Here is a 12,676-nt window from a genome sequence, read left to right as displayed (position 1 = left end):
AAAACAAAGTTTTATGCTCCTAGCAGTGGAAGGTTGAGAAAACCAGCCGACCAAACTTAAGGCTGAATAGAACTTTAAATTCAACTAGTGAAGGTCGTATGTATGGCATATTATAATGATAAGTTCCAGTTGATAAAACTGGAGTTTAAAACATAATACCAAAGAAACATGCAGGAAGTAGTAAAAAGCATCCTTTGGGAATACTTGCATTCTAATTGAATTTTATGTGTAACAAACACAGAAGATTTATTTATTTATTTATTTTTATAAATTTATTTCTTTTTGGCTGCATTGGGTCTTCATTGCTGCACACGGGCTTTTCTCTAGTTGTAGCGAGAGCAGGGGCTACTCCTTGTTGTAGTACTTGGGTTTCTCATTGTAGTGGCTTCTCTTGTTGTGGAGCATAAGCTCTAGGTGTGTGGGCTTCAGTAGTTGCAGCTGTGCGTTCAGTAGTTGTGGCTTGTGGGCTCTAGAGCACAGGCTCAGTAATTTTGGTGCTCAGGCATGTGGGATATTCTTGGACCAGGAATTGAACCCGTGTCCCCAGCATTGGCAGGCGGATTCTTAACCACTGTACCACCAGGGAAGTCCTACAAAGATTTATAAAATAGATTCATGTAATACATGTAATTAGGGCCAAGAGATTGATGTAAAATTTTGATTTCCAAAAAAATACTGTGAAGTGTCAAATAAATGTACCACTAGCCAGGCAATATGGAGTTTTCTAAATATTCATCTGAAGGGACAAATTATCATTGCTTTCCAGTAGTTTACATTCTTAAAACTATAAACTAAAATTATCACAAACGTTTGTGTATCATTTTTCTATTCACAAGGAATCTTCACATGTATTATTCACATAATAATATTATGGTTTTATCACCTACTGCTACATAACCTTAGCGGCTTCTCTGACCTAAGTGTCCTCAACTACTAAATCATGCCCATAGTAACTGCCTTTGAGGGCTTTGTGAGGATAAAATGAGTTAAAATGTGTAAAATACTTTGAACAGTGTCTGAAACATCGTAAGCTCTCAGCAAGTTTCATTACTGTTGCTGCTGTTAATAGTATTTATGATAATGGATATAGAATCTAAAACCTGTGGAAAAGTTAGATTATTTCTCCAAGATTATTTAACCATCAAGAGCTAGAGCCAGGATTTGACTCAAAGAATATTTGTATGTTTTATGTTGTTAGGATGATGGCAGGGGAGATGGAGAAAAGTAGACCCATTCAAGATATATTTGGAAGGTAGAATCAGTAGGGGAGCATTTGTTGATGGTTTGGATCTGGGGAACGAGAGAAAAGGTGACTGCTGAGGAATTCCAGGGATTCTGACGTGAGCATCCGGGGGGCACTGGCTGACATAGAAGACAGTGGGAGCTGTGTCATTGACCAATGAGCAAGACCAGGTTGCTGGCAGTACCACTGGCAGGGCAAAGATATCGGGTAGAATTAAGATCCTCAGGTGAATAGTCCCAAGTCTGTGGCTTAGAAGAATGACCTGCATTGGATATTTGCACTGTATCTGTTATGTTGTATAGTACGCGGAGAGGAAAGAGCATTTCCCTTGGAGTCAGAAAACCTGGAGTTGATTGTTTGGGTATTTTGCCTTCAATGCAAGATCTGATTGCCTGTACTTGTATACACAGCATGTCTAAAATCAGCAAAACTCTTGTGCAACTTATGGGAACTTGTTTCATTACTGTAAAATTCCTCTTACATAAAATCACACACTGTTTTAACACCATTCTAGTCAATTGCCCATGCATAAGGTGGGTTAAAGGTGCAAATGCGTGTATCACTAGGAGGCATGTTTCCCTCTTTCAAAATGCATTCACTGTGCTAGTATCTTTGGTACTTTTAAATTATTATTGATAATCATAGCCAGTCAGAGTGAAAAATGAACTAGGAATGAATACTCTGGAATTTACTTTGGGTAGAGGATCAAGAGAAGAACAAGTAATGTTGAAATTCTCTTTCCATCACATTCTCTATTTTTCTTCTGCCAACAAGTTTCTACTTGGTGGTGGCCGGCTCATAAACAAAAACTGACATTTCAAAATGTTTGTGCTCCAGTTTAATTGAGAGAAAGAGTTCCAATGTTAATATAATTAAAAGTCAAGTCACAAACCATTTTATTTTACTTTGCACTGAGCACCCAGTATGTTATCAGTGCTCAGTGCTTATTGGAACGGTTGCCTTCATTTTCCAGTTAGCTTTTGAGTATTAGCTTTTGCCAGACTGCTAACATTACCTTATACCCAACAGACAGCCTGGAAGAACGGGTAGATGTTATGTAGATGTATGTTATCTACATGGAATCACAAGTTAATTATCACCTTTTCTGTATTTGAAAAAGTTTTGTTCATAGACTTAAACCCAAATCAATTTCCTGGACATTTTTATAATTGAATATTTTAAGTTATTTAAAAAGTAAAAAAAAAAAAATGAATTTCTTATTAAATGAGCAAGGCAGTACACATGATTTTTAAACTTGAAACTTTCTATGGACCTGTTTGTCAAACAGCTAGAAACCTACCTCTTTATGCCCTACAAGTAATTCCAGTAATTGTAAGAAAAAAAACTGTGATGTCTGTTATGTGTGCAGTATATAGATACCTTAATTACCCTGCTGTATCACAAGTGTGGTATTAAGAAATGGTTAAAGCCTTTCGTTTTTATGAAAATATGAATATCCATATGGCTATAAGCACCTCTTAAAGTCTTTTATTTAGTAATTTTTAAATCAGTCATAGTCTCTGCTTTACGTCTTCTTGTCTAGTCTCTTCTAGTGATTAGTGTGGCTTCCAGAAATGTGAACTCTGTTCTCTATTACCTGGAGTAGAATATGATTAATATAGAAAATATGCTATTAAAAATGTAAAGATGATGTATAGGAAATACATATACCCTCTTGATTTCTAACCCACGTTATTTATAATTATCTACTTGTTTAGATTAATAGAACTAATGTTTTTCTACATACATGTAGATGACAAGGACTTTATTTCTTTTGAATCTGTTCAAATGAATGGGAACATCTTTTCCTACACAAACAGATAAATGTGTCATGGTTCTAATGGCCCATGAGGCCTCACCCTGAACACAGCTGAATGACACAAGCATTATCATAGCTCATAAGCAGAACCCTTGTAGCTGGCATCAATTTCTCATGTAGTCTGCAACTAGGCTTGCAAACTGGTTTGGGTTTTGGTTAGTGACAGTTATTGCCTCTTAGGATCGTATGCTTTTCTCTAAATCTCATGTTCAGTGCTATTTTTTTACTTTTTTTTTTTTAACTGCATAATTCACCTACTCTCTTGCTTTAGCCTTGCATTTTGTGTTATAATGAGTACGTATATCCTTAAAGACTTTTTTCTTCCTTGGTGTGATTATCCTTCTCCTCATGAGACAGTCAGAATTTTTGCATCTCGTTGCCGTACACATATGCGATCAGCTCCCGGTGAAGAGCATGTGATGAGTTGAACTTCATTCAGCCTGTGATAAGCAACCAGCCTATCATAGACATTTCTAGCTAATAAGAAATAGAGCTTATTTGCTGCTATTTCAAGGGAAAATTTTTAAATTTTATAATTCAAATTTCTTGCCAGTTCATTATTCCTTTTAGAATTGAGTTATCAAAATTCTTATAGTTATCTCCTTTCTGTACAAGGTTAACGCAATATATTTGGACATTTAGATGAATAATGTTTATCTTAGCTAAGATCTTTTTGTGTTTTTTCATATATCTTTGGTCACTGTGAATAATATTTATTTTCTGAACTTCTGAATGGTATTTTATAAGCTTGTGCAAATTCTTTGAAAATAGGAAAAAGAAGGAACTGAGGGAGAGAGGGAAGGAGAGGAGAGAAGAAAAGGGGGATCATAATTATTCTTAAGAATAATATCTTTCAACGAGACAGAGCTCACAGGTTGTTTTACTAACCAGAAGTCCTTAGTGTAATGTTTCTGCTGCAGTGTTTAAATGTGCTCGTTCATTACGGAAATGACAAGATTAGGGTGACCAGTGTTGCTATTGCTTTTTATTTGTATACTTCATCTCCATCTGTGTTGTGTTAGAAATGCTTTATTTAACAAATTTTTCAAAAGTCAATTTTAGCACTTGTGTACATTGTTACCAGTTCCTTTTACTTTCGCATAAGATAATATTGTTTCTTCTGGAAACAATTACATTCCTAGACCTGCATATTATTTTCTAAGAATGTGTGTTATATTTACAACCACGTTGAATTTCCTGTTACACGGGTTAAGTCTTCCATTGCTTTCCTCCTTAGAATGATCTGAAGGTGCTGTTTACATCACTGGCTGACCACAAATACCTCATTCTGCAGAAACTGGCAAATGTGTTTGAACAACCTGTGGCAGAGCAGATAGAGGTATGTACAGCTGCCTTTTTCCATAAGAGCAAGTGCAGTGAGTAGATCTGATTTACTAAGAAATTCCAAATATTCTATGGAACATGAACGACTTACTGTAGCATTTTTGTTTGTTTTTAAGTGCCAGGTTTACATCAGATTACATTGACTCTGTCACTTACTTCTGTGGGTAACCAGGAAATGTGAGAGAGGAAAAGGTTAATGACAGATGCTGGCCTGAAGGCCTTTGCCACCTCACAATGAGATAAGACATGAACCTCAATGACATTTGACAGGGAGTCAGACTGTCCTGGTAGCATGACAGATGAAGCACTAGGGATGTTTAGAAGATGAGTAGATTACCTTCAGCAGCGGTAGGATCAGGAAAAAATTTTGTAAAGGGAAATTCAAACTGGACTTAGGAGTTTAGACACACAGAGACTGGGAAGAAAGGTATTCTAGTGAAAAGGACCGCAAAAACAAAGGCCTAACTGTTAGACCATTCAGGGCATTTTGGGAGAAAAGCAGGTAATCCTGTTTGGCTGAACTTAACAATGAACAGAAGTGATTGAGGGGAAGTAAGGTTGAAGAGAAAATTTGAGGCAACTTGTAGAGCCTATTGAATGTCAAAGAATTTGGACTTTGTTCTACAAATGAGTGGTAACCTTTATTGTTTGCACACTTCATTGGTTAAAACAATAAGCACACACCACAAATATATGCGTATTTCCTTATTTATAAATTATAAGCAGGTACTATGTTATAAAGCATACACACAAATGAAAATTAAAATGCATGTGGTTAAATGTAAATGACAGACATAGTGTTTCATTCTCATAGATCATCTTATACACTTTTGGGTACTTATACTCACCTTGGAGACCACTGGCAGCGGAAAGTCACTAGGGATGTTTGAGTGGGAGGATGAGTGTCAGTGCCAGCTCCTGCTTCTGGGTGGCTGACGTGACAGCGCCAAGGTCAGGAAGCAGGGTATCCGTCATGAGGTCACGTAACTGCACTGAGGAGAAGGAATGGGAATTCAAACTGTCTTACTGGTGGAGAAAACAGGGAGGAGGGAAGAAATGGGAAGGGTGTTACACAGAATATCCCATTTCACAAGCTAAGTAATTATGAAAATATGTGTTTTAATAGACTTGCATACCCTAATTTTAGTAGACCTAATGGTTCTATGGGTAGGCCATAGGGAATCACCTGAAATAGAAATCTCCCCAGATACTTCTCTGTAGGAGGAGATCTCTCTCTCTCTCTGACCATCTGAAATAGTTTGCAAAATTACATGCAAATATGTATCTTTCTTGACCATAATTTCATTTGTTTTTTAAAAGAGATCCCTCATTTTTCTCAAATTAAAAATCATTCTTCTGTGTCATAGCTTATACCTGAAAGGACCTTTTTTATTTTTAGCTTTTAGTTTTGGCTCATAACGTACCCGATTCCACACAAGATTTGAGCAGCCGTAGGAGTGCTTTGCCTGGAATTTCTAATGCGAAATGTAGGATGTGTATGATCACAAGTAACACTTGACTCTTGACCGATGTAACTAATGCAGATGCTAAAGATAAAAATCAATTACTCAATTATTTTGTTGAATAAATGGAAAGCAACTAAAGAAGTGCTAATCCCATCCCTGCCCTCCTTGGGTTAAAGAGGTAATAATAGCAGAAGGCATGGGGATATATTCATGTTTTGAGTCGTGTCATTCTGACCTAAAACAGACCTGTTGCCCCATATGCCTGCTGCACAGCTGTCTTTTGTGATCTCCCTTTTCTACCATTCTAAGAATTTCTTTTGCTTCTCCCTTCTGTTGGGTCTTCTCCTCTCTGAGTCCCAAGTCTTTCTCTTTATTGCATTGCTTCCTTGTTTTCTTAGTGCACATCCTTACTAAGGAAGGATGCACGCTAGATATATTGTTCAGTATTTTGCATGTCTGAAAATGTTTTAGTTGTATGTTCACACTTTATTGATAGCTTGGCTCTTTATAGAATTCTTGATCAGTTCTTTTTAGAGTGTTGAGGCTTTTCCTCCCTTGTTTTCTAGCTTACAGTGTTGGCTTGAGGGATCTGAAATTGTTCTAGTTCCCAAAGGTCTCAGCGTTCTGAAATTTCACAATGATGTGCCTTGGGGAGAGTCTGTTTCATCCACTGGGCTGGGAGCTCAATGGGCTCTTTTGATCTGGTAGCTCTCGTCTTTCCATTCTGGAACATTTTCTAAGAGTTGTTTAAATATTTTTCTCTGTCTCCCTTTCTGAAACTCCTTTTTAGGCAGATGTGGAATGTTCTGGTCCAGTCCTCTAACTTTCTTATCAAGGGACGTTTCTTTGTCTTTTGCTCTGCTTTCTGGAGACTTCCTCAGTTTCAACTCCAAACTTTTCTATTGACTTTTGCATTTCTGTTCTCATGCGTTTAATCTTCCCAGAGCTCTTTTTGGTTCTTTGAGTGATCCGTTTATTGGTATTATCCTGTTTTTTTTTTTAAATAGATGCATTGACTTTTATAATCGCTCAGGTATATTGGTGATTTGGGGGTTGAAAGGGTTTTGGGAGGGCTTTAGGGGTTTTGTTTTGTTTTTTTTTTCCTGTATAATCTATTTCCCTCTAGGTTACTTTTATTTGTTTTCTTACTTTGGTCTCTTTCATGTTAGAGGATTTTCTCAGATATATGGAAAGGCTTTGTTGTCTATTCACATTTGGGATGAGGGACTAGTCAGCTGGATGGGAAATTCACAAATGGATGGGGTTTGACACTTTTGAGATTTATTGAAGGTTGATCTGTGTGGGCTCTCTGTTGGAGAATCCTTGTGTCAAATGTTTTATGTCTTTTCTATTGGTCTTTGCATATTCTCCCACCCACCCTCTTCTGTCTGGAGTGTACAGACAAGGCTTCAGCACTCTAGGAGATGTGGGGGCTCCACGTTCAGCATGCCGTGGGTGTTCGGCCACTTTATCCCCTTGTTTTCAGATGCCTACAACCGTGTCTGGTGCCCCTCAGTCCAGAGACCGTTTTATCTTCTCCAGAAAATGAACTTTCGGTCTTTCACCAAGGAAAGGAAGAGCCAGTGCAGAATAGGAAGGGGATCTGAGAATCGAAGTGCTCTTTAAGCAGCTTTCCACCAACCCTCCTTATTTAGCACCCACCCCATGTTGTCCAGAGTTCCAGAGATTCTTGTTGCTGTAATTTGGTGATGAAGAACCCCTGCTGGCTTAGGATTCAGCTTTTCAGATTTCCTAAGTCACTTACCATGTATCCTTCTGGTTTTCAGCTTGAAAAATTTTGTTGGTATTATCCTCTTTCCTGTTTCCTTGCCCTTATAGATTTATAGGGGAAATAAACACACTAGAAAACAAGCAAACAAAATATTGGCAGTAGTTGTAGTGGGGACTCAGGAAAGAGAAAATAGGACACGTGTTTCATCCGCCATCTGGAGTCCGTGTTCTTTTCATCCTTCAAGGGCAGCTGAGGTTGCTTTTCTTCCAAAAGCCTTCTTCCACTGCTCCAGGATTCACTGGTGTCCTGGTGTCTCCTTGCTCCAAAGTCCTCAGACAAGGATGAGCTGCAGCAAGCTTAGTACATAGCTGTATTCAGCCTTGTGTCATTTTTTTCTGTTTACTCTGGTTTCCTAAGCAGACTGGAAGCTCCTTGAAGGCCAGGTTGAGGTCTTCTCCTGCTTCTATAGACCTCACTCTGAGAAGACTAGCCTCAGTGCTAGCTGTCACTTTCATACTTGATAGCTCACCCTCGCAACGAGTAAGCTCTCCCCGACCATGCTGTAGCATAGTTTCCTCTTTCCTCACTGCATCTCTCTCCAAAGATGCTCAAAACTGCACTTCAGAAAACCACAACAAGATCCCATAGAACACCTTGGGCAAATACCTGTTTCTAACCACGTGCTAAAATCATGCTTCTTTTTCAGATTGCTATTCACCGTTTCCCTTTTTTGTTCAATGAAGCCATTGTTCTCCCAACCTTCCCTTTCAACCTCCTTACCTTTAAAATATCTTATCTGTAGTATAATAAAGGGCCTTCTTCCCTTTTGTATATAATAGAGAACCATCATTTTTATGTTGCAGGGAAAATGTTTTAGGCGGAGAAGGGAGAAACATATAAGGAGACACGATGATCATATTTTGCATGGGAAATCGTTTATGGGAATTTTAATGAAATGTCCTAAATCTTACATAGGCAATACAGCAGGCTGAAGATGGGCTAAAGGAATTGGATGCGGGAATCATTGAGTTAAAAAGGCGTGGTGACAAGTTGCAGATCGAGCAGCCTTCCCTGCAAGAACTCTCCAAAGTGCAGGTACAATTTTCTGCCAATGGCTTTCAGCTTCCATGGTACACCCTAACTGGAAGTCAAAAAATTATTTTCTCTATTTTTTCAGGCTTTCTCTGTAAAATTCATGTCATTTAGGCCCTAATTTTTCTTCTAAGTAATTCTTAGAACATTTTCTGAAACTTTCATTATTTAGTACAATAAAATAAATGGACACATTTTGAAATTTACTGAAGGGTAGCCTGTGTGGGCTATTTGTTAGGGAACCCTTGTGTCAGTTTTTTAACTCTTTTCTTGTATTTTCTTGTATTCTCATGCTTCTGAGATTTTTTTTTGGTATCATTATTATTCCAGTGGCTCAGTATGATGGCGTAGTTTAGTTTAGTATTATGGCGTAGTATTATTTTCTACTGTAGAAAACTTAATAACTGGAAATCCCACCTAGAAAAGTTAAAAGAAGGTGATCTGTATTGTACTATACCCCCCAAAATTTTTAAGTTAAAAGTACTTAAGCTAATACTTTTTAGAAAGTGTGTTTTCTCAAGTGTTCAGAATTATAGTTTATATTTCATACGTGTTTTAATGGAAAAGAGACATTGTTTCAATTCCAGAATAACAACAAAAAGTTAAACCAGAGGGCAGCTGAAATCCGAACAGACTTCCCAGCATCTTTCAGGAGTAGAGAATAACACTTTGGATTAGTGTTTTTCTAAATCTGGCACCTAGGCTAGAATCTGATATCAGGTTGGTGGGAAGATACTGGGATAGTAAACCAGCAAAGTGTAGCATCCGATAGGCAACACAGTTAGGTTATATTAAGAAAAAAAAGTGTGCATGTGTCAGGTGTTCTCTGCACACCTTATTACAGAACTATTGAGGGATTAATCATAGTATGAGTCCAATACAGGGTCACAAATTATTCCTTTTGAGAAAATAAAATACCTCTTATTTTAAAAGAACATTTTGATTTCAACTGTCTCATTCCATTATCTCACATTTCATAATGTGATGAGCCCACAGCCCCCACTTTGTGCTTTTTAGACAGTTTTCCGACAGTACTTAAATGTCAGGTGTAAGAGTCAAGCGTCATAGCTGTAACTAGGCATTAAAGTTGAACTTTTCCAGATTGAGCCATTTTGGCCTGCTAAACTTGAATATGATGCATTAATCAGGTCCATGTGGCTTAAATAAATTTTGTTTTTGGTGTATCATCATCCGCTAAAATGTCTTTCCAGTTTAAAGAGTTATTTATTTACCCCACCACATTTGGCGAAAACATTGCCTTTTTAAGTTTTAAAGTCTTTTTGCTCACATTAAACTCCCTGGTTTCTGTAGCTCTTTATTTAAGGAATAGTCCCAAATCTGATTATTACTTAGCAGACCAAATGTTGAGGATGCTCTTATTCAGTTACTCTAAAATTAGAAAATTTGAGAGCGTGATAAATATTAGAACTATAATTTCTGTGACATTTCCCTCAACCACAAGAACAATTTTTCAGCATTCATCTCCCCATAAGCTGTTGACATCCCGTGAGAACAGGTGTCACACGCACCCCATGTAGAGGGAAGTTCGAATTGAGCATGAGTATTGCTGTCTGTTCCTTAGGACATGTACGATGAACTAATGATGACCATTGGCTCCCGGCGGAGCGGTCTGAACCAGAATCTTGCGCTCAAGAGTCAGTACGAAAGGGCCTTGCAAGATCTGGCTGACCTGCTGGAAACCGGCCGAGAGAAGATGGCAGGAGACCAGAAAATTATTGTGTCTTCCAAAGAGGAAATCGAGCAACTACTTGACAAACATAAGGTAAAAAAAAGAAACAGAAAGAAAATGTATTTTTGAAAGCTCATTCTCACTCATTGGTATATATTTAGTAAAACCTGATATTATCAATCTTTTATGAGTTTTTACTCATGTAAGTTACACTTGAAAATGGTCAACAAATGTATATTCAGGCCCACTGGCATTCAATAGCACAATACAATTAGAGAGGATTATATTCCTAAAATTTTGTAAGTCCACAATGAATACCAACCTTACCGGTAATTTTAATGAGCAATATTAGCCAGGCTTTCTCCTTCATAAACCGCAATGGACAGGAAACCCAGGGACTCTCAGCGAAGGAGCCCGGCTTCATTCTTAACTCTGCTCTTTTCTTTTGCATCCATCATGCCCATCTGTTCATCTAGTCCTAGGTGTTCTCTCTGCTTTCCTTGTCCTGGCCAAGAACTCACTGCTCTGCTCTGGGAACACAGAGCTGCCCACTTAGCTCTGGATTGGCTTTACCTCTGTTATGGGCATCACTCAGCTCTTCTGGTCCTTGAGCACACACTCCTCTGCTTGCTATGGGCCTCAAGAGTTTCTTCCTGGGAACAACAAGTGCTTTTACTACGTAACCAAGCTTGGTAGGCCTGAGATTGGTGCATCACTATGTGCCGTAACCAAGTTCAGGTTAGACAGGGCTCCTTAGTAAAGGAATTTGTGTTTAATGCACACACACACAAATTGCATTATTAGTAATATTACAAAAATAGCAGTTTTGTTAGTTCAGAGACTCAACCTCCCAGACAGTGGAAAACTTCTTATAGGGGAACTTTAAAAAGTCCCTTGGATTATAAATGGTTAACATTCTACCATTATGTAGCTCCCTGGTGGCTTATAATGGTAGTTTTGGGGTGGGGGGTGGAGAATTGCTGTTTTTCCCAGATGTTTTTGTCCAAAACTTTGTGATTTATTAAAGCCTTATCACTTGGCTTTAAAAATATTGCTTTAAAGTTCACAGCTGGTTTTTCTCAAATCTTTGACCATAGCAATAAAATATCATCCTGAGTTATTCCAGAGGGGAAACCAGGATCAATGAGTATAAATAACAGAGAAATAAAGCTCAATAGATGAAGAACTCTAAAAGGAGTAGGCTGCCATTGAACAGCCGGCCCTCCTGGCCATGAGAAGTCCATCCAAAGCTGTCGGGGGAGACGGGGTTGTAAAAGGAGTATCAGCTTTCTGTGAATGTTGGGCTAAGTGACCTCCAAGTTCTCTTCCAACTTTAAGATTCTGTGATATAATAATTGTCAATTAAAAATAATGGTTCTAGCTCCTATTGACCAGCCTGTTTTCTGAGCGAGAGTTCTGCATGACCTTGGGCATGTTGCTTTAGACTGAGTGGCTCCGAGTCTGTAAAATGGGAAGTGAAACTGCCTGCCTCATCAGGTTGTGATAAGGATTCAGTGAGTTAGTCACTGAAGTGCCTGGCACAGAGGACACACTCATTGTTAGCTGATGTTAACAGTTGCTAGTCCTTTAGTTTCATCCATGGTGCTGGGAACAGGAAATTGGATAGCCCTCTGCCCATCTTCTGGAGACTTTTAAGTATAGAAAGTAATATTTTAAAACACATCTGTAGGGTTGTATAAGGTCTGCAGTTCTGCTGTGTGTAGGTATATGACGAAGGAAATTAAAGATAGTAATGCCAATCAGTGTGTGTCCAGCTGTTCTTGGCCATGAATATTAAGTACAAAAGAGTAGAGCTCGAGCCCAGCCCTGGAGGAAGAAAAGTTGTGAATGTGTCAAGTGAGGACACCACAGGACGTAGAGTGCAAGCAGAGGCTGAAGATGGGGAACAGGCACCAATGTGTCCCAGGGACAAAGGAGGCCAGTCTGTGTGGTGGCGGAAGTGAGTGTCCACCCAAATGGTACCAGGAGAGGACAGAGGAGGTTTTCAGCAGCTGGTCACTTATGAAGGGCTCTGTTTTGGGGACAGAGTATCTGCAGCACAGCAGTGTGTAGGTGCTTTGAGTGGGGGACCAGGAGAGGCCAGTTAGCAGGCTGGGCCCCACCCCACCCCACCCTGTCTCTGCAGGAAACGGCGCGTGCCTGGGTACGTGGAGGCCAGCGGGAAAGGACCCATGTCGCCCATACATTAGCCGAGTTCCATCAGCTTATGGGGTTGAAGCAATTTTTATTGTAAGGTAGTAAATGAAATCTTTCTATCTGAAAAATCGCA

At 38.8% G+C, this 12,676-nt stretch overlaps 1 protein-coding gene across 1 annotated transcript in view; it reads left to right on the top strand.

Annotated features, from left to right (window-relative positions):
* SYNE1 (spectrin repeat containing nuclear envelope protein 1) overlaps positions 1 to 12,676 on the top strand; it is a 341,186-nt gene that overhangs the window by 223,254 nt on the left and 105,256 nt on the right. The window contains exons 101-103 of the mRNA XM_057737764.1: positions 4,300 to 4,401; positions 8,580 to 8,699; positions 10,279 to 10,479. Coding sequence (XP_057593747.1) covers positions 4,300 to 4,401; positions 8,580 to 8,699; positions 10,279 to 10,479 — 423 coding nt within the window. The remainder of the gene's footprint in view (positions 1 to 4,299; positions 4,402 to 8,579; positions 8,700 to 10,278; positions 10,480 to 12,676) is intronic.

The sequence above is a fragment of the Hippopotamus amphibius genome, chromosome 6, assembly GCF_030028045.1.
Source record: "Hippopotamus amphibius kiboko isolate mHipAmp2 chromosome 6, mHipAmp2.hap2, whole genome shotgun sequence".
NCBI classification, from domain to species: domain Eukaryota; kingdom Metazoa; phylum Chordata; class Mammalia; order Artiodactyla; family Hippopotamidae; genus Hippopotamus; species Hippopotamus amphibius.
The sequence above is the reverse complement of the archived record's forward strand: the minus strand, read 5'-3'. Positions and strand labels throughout refer to the sequence as shown.